The sequence below is a fragment of the Microcaecilia unicolor genome, chromosome 1, assembly GCF_901765095.1.
Source record: "Microcaecilia unicolor chromosome 1, aMicUni1.1, whole genome shotgun sequence".
Classification (NCBI taxonomy): domain Eukaryota; kingdom Metazoa; phylum Chordata; class Amphibia; order Gymnophiona; family Siphonopidae; genus Microcaecilia; species Microcaecilia unicolor.
The window spans coordinates 347,869,379-347,888,975 of NC_044031.1; the positions used below are offsets into that span (position 1 = coordinate 347,869,379).

At 46.5% G+C, this 19,597-nt stretch overlaps 1 protein-coding gene across 1 annotated transcript in view; it reads right to left on the bottom strand.

Annotated features, from left to right (window-relative positions):
• The window catches only part of LOC115474075 (polycystic kidney disease protein 1-like 1), an 889,490-nt gene that overhangs the window by 132,838 nt on the left and 737,055 nt on the right, over window positions 1-19,597 (bottom strand). The window contains exon 27 of the mRNA XM_030209391.1: window positions 15,322-15,426. Within this exon, the coding sequence (XP_030065251.1) occupies window positions 15,322-15,426 (105 nt within the window). The remainder of the gene's footprint in view (window positions 1-15,321; window positions 15,427-19,597) is intronic.

Here is a 19,597-nt window from a genome sequence, read left to right on the forward strand (position 1 = left end):
TCACTAGCAACTAAAACACATTAAGGCTCAGAAGATATAGTACGAATATAACACTATGCATGATCACACAAATAGTCCATCAATCTCAAAAGATTTTAGTAGAGTCTATATACAGTAATTGGCACATGCTCCATGTGTCAATATTCAGCCCACGGCAGTCATCGCTTTTTAAAATCCTGACCCCATGGGCAAATTAGCTCTGGATATTCAATGCCAGGTCATGCCTGGGCCCCAGTACAGAATATCAAAGTCCCAGCTGATATTCATCCAAGGGTCAGCATGCAGATTCTGGCTGAATATCAGCTAGAACCACATGGAATCTGATCAGTTCCCTATCCCCTCTGTCCTCCCTCCACCCCTAGAATGTCAGCAGGCCTTTCTTTCGATCTCTCCCTCCAGAAACATCACCTACTTCCCCTTTCCAATTCCCCCTTCCTTCCTGGAACATCCTCCTTCCATCCCCTAGAGACCCTTCCTGGAATATCACCAACCCTTCTCCCCATTTGCAGCCCTTCAGACTTGTCTGCCCAATTCTGGAGGTCTAATACTCACTCCTGCCCATCATGGCTCTGACTTCAAAATGGCTGCCATCACTATGAAGTGCCAGAAGACTGCCACTAGTTGTGGCAGCAGCTATTTTGAAAGTGAAGCTGCAACATGCAGGATCAAATTGGTATCGCTCCTGCCCATTCCTCCGCTAGATTACCAGGAACCATGCAGGTAGTCCTAGGGGGCTCTGGGAAAGGGAGTTGGTGATTTTCTGGGAGGGAGTGAGGGGAGGGCGTTCAGGGGGAGGGGTGTTTGGGATATTTCAGGTGGGAAAGAAGGAGATCAGAAGTGGGCTTGGTGATGTTCTGGGAGAGGGAGGGAGGAAGGCCTTTTGACATTCTGGAGGGTGGGAGAGAGGGAAAGGTCACCAGAAAGATTCAGGCTAGTACCTGGAAGTTATGTGAGTGCCAGCACCAACATAACTAGGCGGGCATATTGCAGACTGCTTTTTATGTGGTCCTATCTGCCCATTTAGCTATGTGGATACCTGCACTGAATATTGCCAGCACCTGCATAACTGTCAGCTCCTACTGCCCTGGACCTGCCCACAAGACCAGTCAAAGCTTTTTCACTGGCAATGGATCCATCCCTGAACACCTAAAGAAGGGTTATAGCATTTACCAAACAGCTTAACTTTTTTCATCATGCCTGATACAAAGAATATGGGCAGAAGAATTCATTAGTTAAGGATGTAATTTAATCAAGTGAATGGAATAAGAAAATCCGGGCCTCCCAAATTCTGCAGTGTTAATATGATCTATTTCTTTCTTTTTTCTTTTTTTTGAAAATCTTTTTATTGACAAGTAGTGCAAAAAAACCCCACAAACAAACAGGGATACAACACATAACTGTCAATACAGGGAGAAAAAGTATACATAGCAATAGACACACTAGTAGGAGATGTAGCAGGTATCCGTTCTAAACAGCGCTTTCACAAACCACCATATTCCCGAGAGGCCCAGTAGGGCAACACAGATGTCCTCCACCCCTCCCAGTTGGCCATCTGCCTCATATTAGTATACCACTGCTCCAAAGGAGGGGCAAGCTGACTAGCCCAGTGTTGTAAGATTATTTTCTTGGCTATTATTAATGCTAACAAGACAAATTTGCAGGAATGGCTATTTAAACCCTGATTAATCAAGTCAGCATCGGTGCCCATTAGCAGAACCCCACAGGACCATTCATAAGAATCGGCCAAAATGTCTTCCAATACAGTAATGACCTTGGGCCAAATTTCCTTCAGCAGCAAACATTCTAAAAAAAAAAAATGAACCAGGGAGCCCCGGCTCAACCCACACCTGTCGCACGTCAGACTTCCACAGACCCATGGCCCTGCCCTTACTTCGAGTGATATAGGCATTATGCAAAATTTTAAATTGTATCTCATGGAGGCCTACATTAGGAGTGACCCAGAAGGCTAGACTAAAACAACGTGATTGCTCCTTGACAGAAATCTCCAGCCCCTACCGTGCACTCTACTCCATTGCTAGCTGCGTAAAAAAAGGGGAAAATCTATTTCCTTCCCAATTCTATACCACATGGATAGTGAGTTCTAGTTAGTGGGCATTTGCATGAAAATAGTATCCAATGTAGTAAAAGTTGCAAAGGTGCCATCTGGCCTTCTCAAAGATGCAAAATAGTGTCGGAGCTGTAGGAAAGAGTAAAAGTATTTTTGCGGTATGTTCCAAACTGATTGACATTGAGAAAAAGAAGGGCAGTGTCCGCTCCCCAGGGCCACCATTTGTCCAACATATCTGCACCCCCTTTTAACCCATGTCCTAAAAAGAGACCCTTCCTGACTAGCTGCAAAATCTGGGTTCCGCAAGAGTTCCAAAAAAGGAGAGGGTCCCTTTGCACCCCCCACCCTAGTTCTCCACAAATCCCACGCAGCTCTCAAGGGCTGCATAAAAGGTGTCAAATGCACCTTTTTATTCCTGCAATGAAATGCATTGAACACCAAGACAGAGGCATCAACATTCTCCCACATGCCCTCGGGCGCAAATTTAAATTGACCTGTATGAAGCTCATGAATCCATCGGAGGGCTGCTGCTACTACTACTACTTATCATTTCTAAAGCGCTACTAGACGTACGCAGCGCTGTACACTTGAACATGAAGAGACAGTCCCTGCTCGACAGAGCTTACAATCTAATTTGGACAGACAAACAGGACAAACAAGAGATAAGGGAACATTAAAATGACAATGATAAAATAAGGGTTCTGAACAAGTGAATAAGGGTTAGGAGTTAAAAGCAGCATCAAAAAGGTGGGCTTTTAGCTTAGATTTGAAGACGGCCAGAGATGGAGCTTGATGTACCGGCTCAGGAAGTTTATTCCAGGCATATGGTGCAGCAAGATAAAAGGAACAGAGTCTGGAGTTAGTGGTGGAGGAGAAGGGTGCAGATAAGAGAGATTTACCCAGTGAACGGAGTTCCCGGGGAGGAGTGTAGGGAGAGATGAGAGTGGAGAGGTACTGAGGAGCTGCAGAGTGAATGCACTTATAGGCCAATAAGAGGAGTTTGAACTGTATACGGAAATGGATAGGAAGCCAGTGAAGTGACTTGAGGAGAGGGCTAATATGACCATAACGACACTGGCGGAATATTATTCGTGCAGCAGAATTTTGAACAGATTGAAGAGGAGAGAGATGGCTAAGTGGGAGACCTGTGAGAAGCAAGTTGCAAGTAAGAGGTGATAAGAGTGTGGATGAGGTTTCTGGTAGTGTGCTCAGAAAGGAAAGGGCGAATTTTGGTGATATTATAGAGAAAGAAATGACAGGATTTAGCAGTCTGCTGAATATGTGCAGAGAAGGAGAGGGAGGAGTCGAAGATGACCCCAAGGTTATGAGCTGATGAGACAGGAAGGATGAGAGTGTTATCCACAGAAATAGAGAATGGGAGAATGGAGAGGTTGGTTTAGGGGGAAAGATAAGAAGCTCAGTCTTGGTCATGTTTATTTTCAGATGGCGCTGAGACATCCAGGCAGCAATGTCAGACAGGCAGGCTGATACTTTGGCCTGGATTTCGGCTGAGATTTCTGGTGTGGAGAGGGAGTCATCAGCGTAAAGATGATACTGAAAACCATGGGATGAGATCGGAATACTAAAGGAAGAAGTATAGATGGAGAAAAGAAGAGGTCCCAGGACAGATCCCTGAGGTACACCAACTGACAGTGGGATAGAAGTAGAGGAAGATCCACTAGAGTATACACTAAAGGTACGCTTGGAGAGATAAGAAGAATACCAGGAAAGAACAGAGCCCTGAAATCCAAGTGAGGGCAGCGTATCAAGGAGTAGGTTATGATCAACAGTGTCAAAAGCAGCAGATAGATCGAGAAGGATGAGGCTAGAACAGAGACCTTTGGATCTGGCCAGGAACAGATCATTGGAGACTTTAGCAAGTGCTGTTTCAGTTGAATGAAGGGGTGAAAGCCAGACTGAAGTGGATCAAGAATAGCTTGAGATCGCCTCTGGAACCCTTCCTCACTCCACGGAGGCGATCCTACCCGGGGGATTTATGATGCCTGTAAATTGGTTTAAAAGATTAGTATTTTTTCCTTTCTGATGAAGACTTTTGAAACTCAGCCAGAGTTAAAGGGAGCAGTTATTTTGATGGCAAGATTGGAATGGATGAATGATATGTGATTTTAATGAAGCACAAGCACGAGCACAATATACCCCAAGGGAAGTGAAATAATTATGTGAATACGGGTGTATATCGCATTGTGGGTTGGTTTATGTAAGATATGTGGGGGAAGTGAGATCAGGGTGTCATGAATTAACATTTACCTCCTTTAGGTTCAAACAAATGTTGAATGGTATGTTTTATTATCCATGTATTAGATGGTAATATGGAATGCACCATAATTTATGGGCGGGGGTTTGAGCTCAAGTCTAACAGTATTTAATGTGAGTAGTTTATGACCTATACATATGTATTATAGATATACGCATACACCGGTGATTAAGATCTACTTGGGCTCAGCTGTATGTACATACACAAATATTAGGAGGTGGAACATCATATGTGCAATGATGGTTCCATTGTGACACCACCACATATTCCTCTTGGGGATATAATGGGTGTAAACGGTATGGTCTGAGCACATTTAAAATAATTTAAAACACTTTATAGTATTTTTTTTAAAGTGCATACATAAAAATAAAAAAAAGATAAATTATTTTGAACCCAAGTTTAATATAGTGAGTTTAAGGTTTAACTTGGTTTGTGGATTTGTTCTTCCTGATTTTTTGTGATTTGTTGTTTACACCTGCCAGATAAGTGGCTTGGAGAAACATGCCTTGACGGCGTGTCCAAAGCCACATCTGGACGGCTTCCTAACACAGAGGGCGAGATCCGGTGCCCCCCTGCTTGTTGGTGTAGTACATGGCAACCTGTCTGTTTGTCTGAATTAAGATGACTTGGTTGGACAGCCGATCTCTGAAAGCCTTTAGAGCATTCCAGATCACTCTTAATTCCAGGAGGTTGATCTGTAGACCTTTTTCCTGAAAGGACCAGGCTCCCTGAGTCTGGAGCCCATCTACATGAGCTCCCCACCCCAAGAGAGATGCATCCGTCGTCAGCACTTTCTGTGGCTGAGAAACTTGGAATGGTCACCCCATGATCAAGTTGGATCGAATCGTCCACCACTGAAGAGAATTCCGAAAGCTGGTGGACAGTTGGGCTACATCTTCTAGATCCCATGCAGCTTGAAACCACTGGGAAGCTAGGGTCCATTAAGTTGATCTCATATGTAGACATGCCATAGGAGTTACATGAACTGTAGAGGCCATGTGCCCCAGAAGTCTTAACATCTGCCGAGCCGTGACCTGCTGGAATGCTCGAACCATGGACACCAGGGACAAAAGGTTGTCTGCCCTTGCCTCGGGGAGATAAGCTCAAGCTGTCTGAGTGTTCAACAGGGCTACAATGAATTCCAATTTTTGGACTGGGGTGAGATGGGACTTGGGATAATTTATGACGAACAGTAGCTCTAGCACCTGACTAGTCATTTGTATAGACTCCAGAGCACCCTCCTTCGAGGTACTCTTCACCAGCCAATCGTCGAGATAAGGAAACACATGCACTCCCAGTCTGCGTAGCAACGCTGCGACTACAGCTAGGCATTTGGTAAACACTCTGGGCGCAGACGCCAGGCCAAAATGTAGTACACAGTACTGAAAAGTGCTGTGTTCCTAACCAAAATCAAAGATACTTCCTGTGAGCTGGAAGGATTGAGATATGTGTGTAAGCATCCTTTAAGTCCAGAGAGCATAGCCAATCATTCTCTTGAATCATGGGAAGAAGGGTGCCCAGGGAAACCATCCTGAACTTTTCTCGGATTAGAAATTTGTTCAGGCTCCTTAGGTCTAGGATGGGACGCATCCCCCATTTTCTTTTGCACAAGGAAGTACCTGGAATAGAATCCCAGCCCTTCTTCCCATGATGGAATGGGTTTGACCGCTTGGGCCTGTAGAAGGGTGGAGAGTTCCTCTGCAAGATCCTGCTTGTGCTGGGAGCTGTAGGACTGAGCTCCCGGTGGGCAATTTGGAGACTTGGATTCCAGATTGAGGGTGTATCCTAACCGGACAATTTGAAGAACTCACCGGTCGGAGGTTATAAGATTGGTGAAAAAACATTAACCTTCCCCCAACCAGCAAGTCGTCCGTTATTGAGGCTATGCTGAACTGGAGCCAGTCGAAAGCCTGTTCCTTGCTTTTGCTGGGGAGCCGCAGAGGCTGTTGACGAGAACGAGCATGCTGGGGCTGAGCCTGGACTGGCTGCCGAGAAGCAGGAGTGTACCTACGCCTAGCATAGGAATAGGGAGCACTCCTCTTCGCTCCAAAAAACCTCCTAGAAGAGGAGGTAGTAGCAGAAGATGCCCTGTGGGAGAGAGAATCCATAGCATCATTGTGCTTTTTGAGCTGGTCAACCAGATCCTCTACTTTCTCACCAAAAAGATTATCCCTCCAGCAAGGAACATCCGCCATCTGCTGCTGGATCGAATTATCCAGGTCAGAGACATGCAGCTATGATAGTCTGCGCATCACTATACCCAGGGCAGCGATTCTGGATGTTACATCATAAGTGTCGAACGTACCCATGGCCAGGAATTTTTGACACGCTTTCTGCTGCCTGACCACCTGGCAAAAAGGCTCAGCCTGCTCCGGAGGGAGCGCATCAACCAAGCTAGACAGTTGCCTCACCGAGTTCCGCAAGTGGATGCTCATGAAGAGCTGGTATGTCTGGATTTTGGCAGTGAGCATAGCGGCCTGATACGCCTTCCTCTCAAAAGAGTCCAAGGTCCTAGATTCTCTGCCTGGGGGCGCCGAGGCATAGTCCCTAGTACTCTTGGCTCTTCTGAGAGTGGAGTCCACCACTATGCAATTGTGAGGTAGCTGAGACTTCATCAATCCAGGTTCCCCATTGATCCGATATTGGGATTCAGTTCGCTTATGGGATCACGGGGTTAGAGGGAACGACCAGTTTCGCATAAGGACTTCCTTCAGTACATTATGCAAAGGAGCTGTTGCAGCCTCTCTAGGTGGAGAAGTATAATCCAGGACCTCAAGCATCTCAGCCCTGAGCTCATCCTCAACCTCCATAGGGAAGGGAACAGCCGCAGCCATTTTCCGGACAAAGGAGGTAAAGGATAGACTCGCCGGTGGAGACAGTCTCCTTTCTGGTGGAGGGGATGGTTCAGAAGGAATCCCATAGGACTCATCCGATGAAAAGTACCTGGGATCCTCCTCTTCCTCCCATGAACGCTCATCTTCAGTATCGGACAAGACATTTTTTAGAGCAGTCTGAAACTGAACCTGCCTCAACGCTGAGGAATGACGTCCTCGATGGCAGTGCCGAGAAGTCGACGCCCGCCTGGACTCCGGTGAAGCTTCCTCCACCGACGTTGAAGGGCGAAGGGCCAGATACCGCTGTAGCAGACGGTATGGAAGGCACAAGCACCCCCCGAGACCGAAGCAGACTGGTGCAGTAACTGTTCCAGAAGCTCTGGAAGCAGGGCCCTGATGCGCTCATCGAGAGCCACCGTTGGACAAGGCTGCGGGGTCGGTATAGGAGCCAGTGGCAGAATCTGTCGAGGCTCAGGAGTAGGTATCGGGCTGCTAGACTGACGCATTGGCACCTCCTGAATAGAGGGAGAGTGATCCCCTCGGCGCCGACGCTTCTTGGGTGCTGAGTCTGTCGACACCGTGTGTCGAAGGAGAACGATGACGGTGCTTCTTTGCCTTCGCTCGACGCCTGTCATTGAGACTCCTCGGTACCAATGAGGAAGACGTGGAATCCTCACGTCTCCTCGGGGCCGGGTCCGACGAAGGAGATGGAGACTTGCTCCCAGCACGAGTTGGTCGTTCAGCAGCCATTACCTTAGCTCCCGATGTCGATGCGTCCCTTGATGTCGACGCTGCCGACCTCGGTACCGATGTCGATGTTGAAGAACAGAACTAAGCCCCAAAAAGTGGCTGGGCTATAGTCGGGCCCACGGCACTGGATACACCAAGCGTGGGTATCAGTACCTGAGATAGTCCGGTTGCACCGAGTACAACGTTTGAAGCCGCTAGGTGTCTTCAATGACATGGAAGAAAAGACGGCTTTGGCGAAATCAAAAGACACAATTGTGCCTGTTAAAAGAAAAAAGTGCACGAAAAGAAGGCAACAAACCGGCCGCGTCGAAAAACAAAGAAACTTAAAAAGGGGCAAAAAGAAATAAAGAAAACTACGGGAGTTTTTTTTAAAATTGTAAATTGTACTAACAAAAAAGAAGAAAAAAGATAAAAAGACTATCAGGCTTATTTTCGAAAGTGATCGCCGGCCATTTCCTGCATGTAGGTGCCCCCTTTCACCCATAAGGACTATGGTAATGGTGTAGAGTTGTGGGGAGTAGGTTTGGGGGGGATTTGGGGGGCTCAGCACCCAAGGTAAGGGAGCTATGCACCTGGGAGCTATTTGTGTATTTTTTAATCATTTTTAGAAGTGCCCCCTAGGGTACCCAGTTGGTGTCCTGGCATGTCAGGGGGACCAGTGCACTACAAATGCTGGCTCCTCCCATGACCAAATGCCTTGGATTTCGCCGGGTTTGAGATGGCCGGCATTTTTTTCCATTATCGCTGAAAAACTAAACCGGCGATCTCAAACCCGGCGAACTCTGGCATTTGGCCGGGCTAAACCGTATTATCGAAAAAAAAAGATGGCCGGCCATCTTTTTCGATAATACGGTTCCGGCCAGCTGTTGCGCTGCTGCCAAAATAGATCGCTGGCGACGTTCGATTATGTCCCTCTGTCAGAAAAATCTTTCCCAGGCCTGCAAGGAGCGGGGAAAAACTCGGCCGCTCCTCACCGTGGAGAAAAAATAACTGAGCAGGAACACTCACGTGATGGGCGGGAAGACGGCCGCGCATGCGCAGTGCACGTGCGCCAGAAGACTCTGGCAAAGTTTTTTTATATTTTGCTTGCAAAATTGCCGATTCTCGAGCCAACGTGAACGTCGACCCACATGTGAGAACAAGCAGCCTGCTTGTCCCCGGAGAACAGGATTTATTATGAGATAAACTTGTATGCAATAGAAGCACTGCATGTAGCTCTATCGCAAGAGCCAGTTGTTAAATTAAAAAAATATATATGTTTATTGAAGTTTTAACCACTTACAGATCAGTAATATCATTTATACACTTATTGCAAGTTTTTAAGAAACAACTTAATTCCCTAGCCCTCCCCCCACCCTTCCCTCCTTCAAAAAACAAAAATATCAGTCTCAAAGATAAGAAGATGTCGGTGTTTAAAGGTCTTTGAAAATGCCCATCACAAACGAGGTACAATCAACCTTGGGGCATCAAGATCTATCCCATCCTGAGATCTCCATGCTCTGTAGCTGTCCCACTGGGTAGTAAACTTTGCTATGTGTCCAGAGCGGATGGCTGTCATTTTGGATATTTGGTATAGATAATCCATTTTATGAATAACTTTTATCACTGGGGGTGCTATTGGACTCTTCCATGCTGATGCCAGTACAATTTTGCCAGCTACCAGTCCAACTGACATAAGCCGATGTTCCAGCAGGCGAACCCCCGGCGGTCGTATATGAAGCAAACATACCTCCGGTTTTGCAGGATAGCGCATCCCCATCATCCGAGCAAATAAATCTAATAGTTCTAAGCAATATATTTGAATCTTTGGGCATGTCCACCAAATGTGAAGCATATCCCCTGTTTCTGCGCATCCCCTCCACAGTGATCTGATCCCCACCCGTACATTTTAACCAATCTCTTAGGCGTATAATACCATTGATATAATACTTTGTAACAGTTTTCAATCATAGAACTGGATAGCGAGACCCGTAGCATGTGTTCTAGTGCTTTTTCCCACTGTGTGTATTCTAACGTAACTTTTAGGTCTCTTTCCCAGAGCTGTATATAGTGTAATATAGGCCCCTTATCAATGAGCAGTGCCTCATACAAGCGCGATATACACCCTCTGTGGCTGCCCGCCCTCATCGCCCGTTCTAGGGCCAACTCTTCTAGGTTTAAGTCTGTCCTAGCTCTTCTATAGACAAAATCTCGAATGCGGTTATAGTGAAATAGGTGATGCAATGGAAGGCCATATTCCTCCTGACGCTCATCAAATGGTACCATTTGCCCTTCCTCCCAAAGTTGGTCTAATGTGCTAAGGCCTGTCTTCTCCCATAACTTATATACTGGGTTGTCTCTCCCCAATGGGCATCCCGGAGCTGCTTTTATTTCCATCTGGTGAAAATATGTTCTATTGGGAAGGAACTTCTGTCGTAGAGCAACCCATGTCTGCAAAGGATACTGCACTGCCAGAGGGGCCCGCCTTATAAATGACTGAAGTTGATTTTTGGGCAACCATAGCAAAGAATGTAAGTTCGTTACCCCCATCCAATATTGCTCTATCTGGTGCCATGTCTTTGCACTATCCGCTCTCCACCCCGGCAGCACTTGTAACTGGTTCGCTTGATGGTATAGAGTGAAATTCAGGACACCCATACACCCTCGCTTCTTAGATTGATACATAATAGCCGCTCGTACCCTAGGCGGCTTGTGCTGCCATATGTAAGCAAAAACTTTTCTGTTAAGCTGGCGAAAGAATCTTGCAGGCATTGGCAATGGCAGTGCCATGAATAAATATAAGAGCTTAGGCAGTATCATCATTTTGACCGCAGCCACCCTGCCTAACCAAGACAGTTCGAGCCCCTCCCATCTGTCCAGCTCCAAGAAAAGTTCCCGAATCTTAGAGGGAAAGTTAGCCTGATATAGATCAGTCAATTTAGGTGTTAAATGTATGCCTAGGTATCTGAGGGATCGGGTGACCCATTTGACTGGAAGCTGCTGTCGTATCAAGGCCTCCTCTGTTCCTGACAACCCAAGACCCAGTACCTCAGACTTATCCATATTCACCCGAAATCCCGAGAACTGCCCATATTGAGTTAGTCCCCTCACTAGCTGTGGCAGGGACTCACAAGGATTGGTCACTGTGAGTAGGACATCATCAGCAAACAACATTATCTTATGTGTGGTTAGCCCCACCTGAAGGCCATGTGTATCTGGGTGCCTCCTTATATATTGAGCTAAGGGTTCCACAGTCAGTGCAAATAACAACGGTGATAGCGCACACCCTTGGCGCGTCCCTCGTTCCAATGTTATCGATTCCGACCTAGTCCCATTGATCCGCAAAACAGCCACTGGTCGGGTGTATATTAATCGGAACCAGGAGACAAAGCGACCTGTAAAGCCCATATGTTCCAAAACTGAGAACATAAAAGCCCAGCTGACCCGATCAAAAGCCTTTTCGGCGTCTAAAGACAAAAATAATGTGGGCTGCCGAGTGCTACCTGCTTCACGGATCAAGTGGAGTGCCCTTCTGATATTGTCAAACCAATTTTTGCAATCTTTTCGCTAGTATTTTAGTAAATATCTTATAATCGGATCCCAAAAGCGAGATCGGACGATAAGAGCCACACCGTTGCGGATCTTTCCCAGGTTTGTGTAATACTACCACCTCTGCCAGCCTCCACGTGTAGGGTAATTCAGACTGATGTTCAATTTCATTAAAGGCTCGGACCAGTAGGGGCACCAACAATTTACTATAGCATCGATAAAACTTATTTGTGAACCCATCCAGTCCGGGGGCCTTGCCAGTAGGTCCTATAGCCCACGCCACCTCCTCTGAAGAGATTGGTGCTGATAGGGCTTCAGCTTCTAGGTCTGATAGTTTAGGAAGCGCTGTCTGCTCGAGATAAGCTTGGGTTTCTTGTGGATCTACGTCCCCCTCAGCTTGATACAGGGTCTTATAAAAATCTAAAAAAGATGACTGTATGCTCTCTACCGTTGTGCCATTACCTGCTTTATCTATAATAGAAGGAATATGAGTACTCATTGCCCATTTTTTCAACTTATGGGCTAATAGTCTGGAGGCCTTATTCCCAAATTCAAAATAAGTTTGTCTAACCCTTTGTAGCTGTTCTGCGACCTCCGCCATTTGGAGCTCCCGAAGCTCCATCTGCAACGCATGTATGCGTTGCTGGATGTCCCTAGAGTCAGCTCGTTGCATAGCTTGTTGATTAAGAGTCACCAACTCTGTATGTATTTGGCAGGTTTTAGCTCTAGCCTGTCGTCTGATATACACCTGTAGGGCTATGGTTTTGCCCCTCATCACTGCCTTGCAACCCTCCCACAACACCCCTGAGGACACTTCTCCATTATCATTGATATCAATATATTCTTTAATATCCGTTTCCAGTTTAGTGACTATCAAAGGATCGGCCAACAGCCCATCATCAAACCGCCACTGTGGTGACGGCGGGCGCATTATCTGGAACGACAGGTCAAGCAGAACCGGTGCATGGTCTGACCACGTCCTAGAGTGTATCTGGATGTCTGTTATGCTATTCAACAAGGTCGGGGAACCCATCCACATATCTATGCGAGATTGTGAGTTGTGAACTGCTGAATAGTAAGTGTAACTTCTAGAGTGCGGATTTCTATGTCTCCATAAGTCCAACAACACCCATTGTCTCATAAATTTGCATAATTGAAATCTATCCGCCTGCGAGTAACGAACCCCCTGGGTGGTATTATCTAATGATGGTTGCAACCTGAGGTTAAAATCCCCTCCAACTAATAAGGCACCCTCGACATGTTTAGAGAGGAGCGTCGACAGCTCCAAATAGAAAGCCCCTTGGTGGTCATTGGGCGCGTATAGATTTAGCATCGTTAGTACCTCCCCATCTACTTTGACCACTAAGAGCAAGTATCGACCCCCCTTGTCACGTACCACTTGTTGCACTTGCCAGGGATACCTGTGGGACAGCACTATCAGAACGCCCTTTTTTTTTCTTTTCTAGTGAGTTAGACGCAAAGTGTATCTGTTGATTTCTGCGACACTGACACAACCTTTCATGTGACTGAGTCAGATGTGTCTCTTGAATAAATGCTATATCCGCCTTAAGGCGCTGAATCTCTTTAAACATGAGTTGCCGTTTCCCCGGGGAATTGAGCCCTTTTACATTGAGGGTCATACATTTTACCATACTCATCTGGTCCTTAAAAACATACTCTCCAGCCCTCTTGCCTGCCCAGCCCCCTGCTCCTGAATCTCATATAGCCCCTGACCACCGATCTTCTGCTGTTGTTGACTCTTAAAAGACTGCAAATCCACTGTCGATGCTTTGGAAGTCATGCCAATATCGCTTACCGCTACCTTCATATATTTCCCCCTCGTACTTGGGAGCCACGCGGATGTGATGTCGCTGCGGTGGGCTTTCTATTTGTGTTGGGCTGGACGGAGCTCGTGGCTCAGGCAGCCATCTCAGGTGATGACGTCACTTCCTCCCCGGTTGTTACATTTTTAAAGTTCTTGCGAGCCGGTTGTTGTGGCAGGCGAGCCGTCTCCCAGGGGTGGCGCAACCCGGCGGTAAGTGAGGTAAGCGTGGCAGGAGGGCTTATCTCATCCCACGCCGCTCTGGGGGGCTTAAATTGTTGATTTACCTCCATCGCAGCAGCTGCAGTGAAAGCCCGGCTCTAGCCTTCCCTTCGTTTCCGTCAGTGTCCCGTCTTCTTCTGACGTCATTTCCTCTTTCCGCGAGGGCGGGGCACTGACAGGAAATGAAGGGAAGGCTAGAGATGGGCTTTCACTGCAGCTGCTGCGATGGAGGCAGTGGAGCGAGAATTGTTGGGTGGGTGGGTATGGATGGCTGGAGGGGGGGCAGGGGAGCGAAGAGAATCGCTGGGTAGGTATGGATGGCTGGAGGGGGGGCAGGTGAGTGAAGAGAATCGCTGGGTGGGTATGGATGGCTGGAGGGGGGTAGGGGAGCGAAGAGAATCGCTGGGTGGGTATGGATGGCTGGAGGGGGGGCAGGGGAGCGAAGAGAATCGCTGGGTGGGTATGGATGGCTGGGGGGGCAGGGGAGCAAAGAGAATCGCTAGGTGGGTATGGATGGCTGGAGGGGGGGCAGGGGAGAAAGGAGAATCACTGGGTGGGTATGGATGGCTGGAGGGGGGCAGGGGAGAGAAGAGAATCGCTGGGTGGGTATGGATGGCTGGAGGGGGGCAGGGGAGAGGGGAGAATCGCTGAGTGGGTGTGGATGTCTGGGGGGGGCAGGGGAGAATCGCTGGGTGGGTGTGGATGGCTGGAGGGGGGGCAGGGGAGGGGAGAGAATCGCTGGGTGGGTGTGGATGGCTGGAGGGGGGCAGGGGAGAGGAGAGTTGCTGGACATGGGTGGAGGAGAGGGAAGGGAGAGAGAAGAAATGCTGGACATGGATGGAGGGGAGGGAAGAGTGAGGAAGGAGATGAGGGAAAAGGAAGAGAGGAGAAAAACTGCACATGGATGAAGAAAATAGGCAGAAGCTGGATCCACTGGACAGTCAAGTCTGCGGAGGACCCAGCTTTTACTTACGGATGTAGGACAAGAAATGAAGAAGAAGGGCGGAAAGTAAAGAAATAAACGGAAAGGAAGCCCTGGAAACGGAGTTAAGAGGACAGATAGCAGCAGAATCAGATACTGGGCTAGCATGATCAGAAAAACAAAGTCACCAGACAACAAAGGTAGAAAAAAATCATTTTATTTTCATTATAGTGTTTGGAATATGTCCACTTTGAGAATCAGGTGATCAACATTAAAAGTTTATATTTATTTACTTATTTATGGCATTTTATCGCACATTAAACACGAATTAGATTGGAACCTGGGATCATTACATTTTTTTCCCTAGAGTAATGCATTGCCCCCCCCCCCCTCAGGCTCTCTCCCCGGCTATAGCCAGCTCTGCAATTTGGGGACGGGGGGCGCAGAGGTGGACCGGGGAGAGAGCCTGTTGTTAAACATTTACCAGCACACCACTGGCTCTATCTCAAAAACCCAAATGGCTGGGGGGGGGGGGGGGGGGTCCCCAGGACAGATTTGGGAACCCCTAGTATAGAAATTTAGTAATTATTCTGATCCTGTAGAATCAATCTGTTTTGGAGAAGTAATAATTTTCATTGGACCAACAAGAACAATGTTGTGGTACATGAAGTTTAGCTACCGCTCTGGGTTCTTCCAAATTCTCATGCAGTACACCTTTTTTGTTAGTCCAATAAAAGGCAATGCCGCCTAGTAACAGAAAAATAAACATGTTATTTCTTGTAGCAAATTCATGCATGATAGGTGGGGTCTTATTTAATATGTTTGGAGAAATTGGTATGCAGTAATCAGCTTCAGCCTTGTGCTGCCTTGTGCTATAGATGTGGAAAAAGAAAAACCAACCTCTATCCAGTTCCATAGTTCTTGCCAGTAGCTCAGGAGACCCCGCTCAAACATGGTATGAAGTTGAAAATAAAGGTGCATGAGAATGAGTCCAAGGAAGACCAGCTATTAAAAAAAAAAGAGGAAAAAAACAAATCATCTAAGTTAATTTGATTCAGAAGTGCTAAAAATGTACATTGCTGCAAAGGAGAAGTAAAAATTGACTTCATCTGGATTTTCTGAAACTGAAGCCTTTGGCATTGTTCTGAATCCAAACAGGGTTACTGTTGTAATTGAAATCTTCCCTCTCCCTTGAAGCCCATCGGTTCTGTGTTACAGCTAAGTGCTACCAGCCCTACCCGAAACCTTAACCTGGCTCTACTGGGACACAGTGTACAACATTACAGTTTGCTAGTAGTTTTAATCTGCCACAAAACAAGAGAAGAAACAACCCCCACAAATATCCAAAACAGGTCCAAAGAAGTAGGGGATGACATATTGACTCCCGCACGAGAAACAAATCAAGATGTCTTTATTAATGCACCAACACTAGACTCAACACTGGGCCGTGTTTTGGCGGACAAACTCGCCTGCCTCAGGGGTCACAAAGACACTCCCATGCTTCAGCACTATGTTTTTGGTGCCAGATGCATAAACTCAATTTACCTGCTGGAAATGCATCCGTAAAATCCAGAAAATACCTATATTTTCTATATTATTTCTCTCACGTGGAGCGGCATAATGGAACGGGGACGCCCATCTCTAAGGACAGCGCCACGAAGGGGTGGGGAAACCTGTATTATCGAAACAAGATGGACGTCCATCTTTCGTTTAGATAATACATAAGTACATAAGTACATAAGTAGTGCCATACTGGGAAAGACCAAAGGTCCATCTAGCCCAGCATCCTGTCACCGACAGTGGCCAATCCAGGTCAAGGGCACCTGGCACGCTCCCCAAACGTAAAAACATTCCAGACAAGTTATACCTAAAAATGCGGAATTTTTCCAAGTCCATTTAATAGCGGTCTATGGACTTGTCCTTTAGGAATCTATCTAACCCCTTTTTAAACTCCGTCAAGCTAACCGCCCGTACCACGTTCTCCGGCAACGAATTCCAGAGTCTAATTACACGTTGGGTGAAGAAAAATTTTCTCCGATTCGTTTTAAATTTACCACACTGTAGCTTCAACTCATGCCCTCTAGTCCTAGTATTTTTGGATAGCGTGAACAGTCGCTTCACATCCACCCGATCCATTCCACTCATTATTTTATACACTTCTATCATATCTCCCCTCAGCCGTCTCTTCTCCAAGCTGAAAAGCCCTAGCCTTCTCAGCCTCTCTTCATAGGAAAGTCGTCCCATCCCCACTATCATTTTCGTCGGCCAAATCTCAACATTTAGGTTGACCTTAGAGATGGGCGGCCTCGGTTTTCGGCGATAATGGAAACCAAAGACGTCTATCTCAAAAACGTCCAAATCCAAGCCCTTTGGTCATGGGAGGAGCCAGCATTTGTAGTGCACTGGTCCCCCTCACATGCCAGGACACCAACCGGGCACCCTAGGGGGCACTGCAGTGGACTTCACAAATTGCTCTCAGGTGCATAGTTCCCTTACCTTGGGTGCTGAACCCCCCCCCCCCCCCCAAGTCCACCTGCATGAAGTACACTGCACCCACTACAACTGCTCCAGGGACCTGTATACTGCTGTGATGGACCTGAGTATGGCATTTGAGGCTGGCATAGAGGCTGGCAAAAAAGTATTTATGAACTTGTCTTTTATGGTGGGAGGGGGTTAGTGACCACTGCGGGAGTAAGGGGAGGTCATTCCCGATTCCCTCCGGTGGTCATCTGTTCAGGTCGGGCACCTTTTTGAGGCTTGGTCACAAGAAAAAATGGACCTAGTAAAGTCGGCCAAATGCTCGTCAGGGACGCCCTTCTTTTTTCCATTATTGGCTGAGGACGCCCATCTCTTAACCACGCCCCAGTCCCGCCTACGCTATGCTTCCGACACACCCCTGGGAACTTTGGTTGTCCCCGCGACGGAAAGCAGTTGAGGACGCCCAAAATCGGCTTTCGATTATGCCGATTTGGGCGCCCCATGCGAGAAGGACGCCCATCTCCCGATTTGTGTCGAAAGATGGGTGGCCTCTTTATGTTTCAACTTTTTTATTGTATTATCGTAATAACAGACCATTATACAAACACCAAAATGAGTATATATACATCGCAGTCAACTAAATATACCATCAACAATATTTTTGTAATAATTTCCCCCCCGTGTTCCCCTTTCCCCCCCCTCCCTCCCCATTCCTCCCCTCCAACAAGCTGATATATTATTGTGATATTATTGACAAAAGAAAAAGAGTAACATCATTTACATAATAAAGTATAATAGTATCGACCTCCATTGTCTTATGTGTTTTCATTTGTTATCCTTCAGTCTCATCTATATAATATAACCAATATCACATCTTGATCATAAGATCCCCCTCCCCCCCTATTAACCTATAAATGAGTCTTCTGTTATCACAATTGATACCCAAGAATATTACAGAGTGTTAAGAATTCGACTTCTCCCTCTGTGAGTCATCCCATCCAAATAACACCCCCAGATTTTTAGAAAGCGCTCTTTTCGCTTGTATGTCCCTTTTGCCTCTCTCGCTTCCCAAGTAAGCAATTGGTGTACCTGGTTCCACCAATGCCAGAAGGTCGGAGGGTGTGCAGAGGTCCAGTGCTGCATTATGCATTTTTTGGCAATGAGACATACTTTGTGGCACAGCACTATTTTGTCTTTGTTTAACCTGGGAAAGGTGTCATGTTTATCTAGCACTAGACATAGAGGGTTCAATGCTATATCACAATTGACAGTTGTAGACAGAAATACAGCTATGTGTCTCCAGTATTTTTTTATTACAGGGCACGCCCATAACGCATGATATAGCGTATTATCTGCCCTCTGACATTTCAGGCAGGTAGCGGTATGGATGCCCCCTGATTTGTATAATTGTGTCTGGGTAAAATAAGCCCTATGCAATATGCGAAACGCACATTCCCTAAGGTTAGCCCCTCCTACTATTCTGGGTATATCCTGTATTTGTTTTACAATATTCCATCCTGTCAATGCTCTGCCTATATCTGTTTCCCAATTCTGATGAAGTTGGCTAAACTCTCTCCCAGGCATCAGTCCCCACAGTTTCAGATGTATGCTGGAGATTGACGGCACCTCTTCGACTATTTCTTCGAAGAATTTTCTAATTTTCTCACCTAATTGCTTCTTAATCTCGTCTGTATTTAGTGTGCGCACATAGTGCGTGAGTTGGCGATGCGCAAAGTGATCCCTCCATTGTGCATTAGTTTGCATTTGTGTTACTGCTTTGATATGCCCATCAGCCCCCAATAAATCCTGCATGGTTACTATGCCGTTTCTTTCCCATGTGACAAAAGTTTGATTCTCTATCCCCGGTACAAACATCGGGTTGCCCCTAATAGTTAGTAACTCGGTGTTAGAGGGGTCTCCCCCCAGGAGTTTCCCTATATATCTCCACGCTTCCCTGATAGGCTGGAGCAAGACACTATGTTTAAGTCTATGGGGGAGTATTTTATTCTGAGTGTGTAATAACGCTAAATAATTATATGGGGCGAAGTACACCGTCTCATACTCAAGTGGTGTATGATCCGATGTATTCATTAACCAATCTCTAACCTGTCGTAGCAAGCAAGCCATATTGTAGTATTTAATATTTGGAATCCCCATTCCCCCTTGTCTCCACCCTCCTAGCAGGAATTTCAATTGAAGTTTGGCCCTTTTCCCAGCCCAACAGAATTTTCTCAGAATTTTATAAAAGTATTTTATGTCAGTCTGCTTGAGTTTTAGTGGTAGAACCTGTAAAACATACAGCCACCTCGGCATTATCACCATCCTTGTTAAACATATCCTCCCTGTCAAAGATATCGTAAGGTTCTGCCAAGAATTTAACTGGTGCATGGTCTGCTCTTTGAGTTTGCTAACATTTAAATCATATAGATCTCTTGTATTTACCGGTAATAGGATGCCTAAATATTTAAAAGATTTAGTTGCCCGCTTTAACGGGAAATCTATGGGCCATAAACTATGGGCATCTGTATTTATAGCTAAGGCCTCTGATTTGTCAAGGTTTAGCATGAATCCCGAGTAGTCTCCGAACTCCCTAAAAATCTCTAATACATTACCCAGCGCTTCTCTTGGGTTCTTTAAAATAATTAGCAAATCATCTGCAAATGCAGCCATTTTGAACATCTGATGTTGTATGTCCACT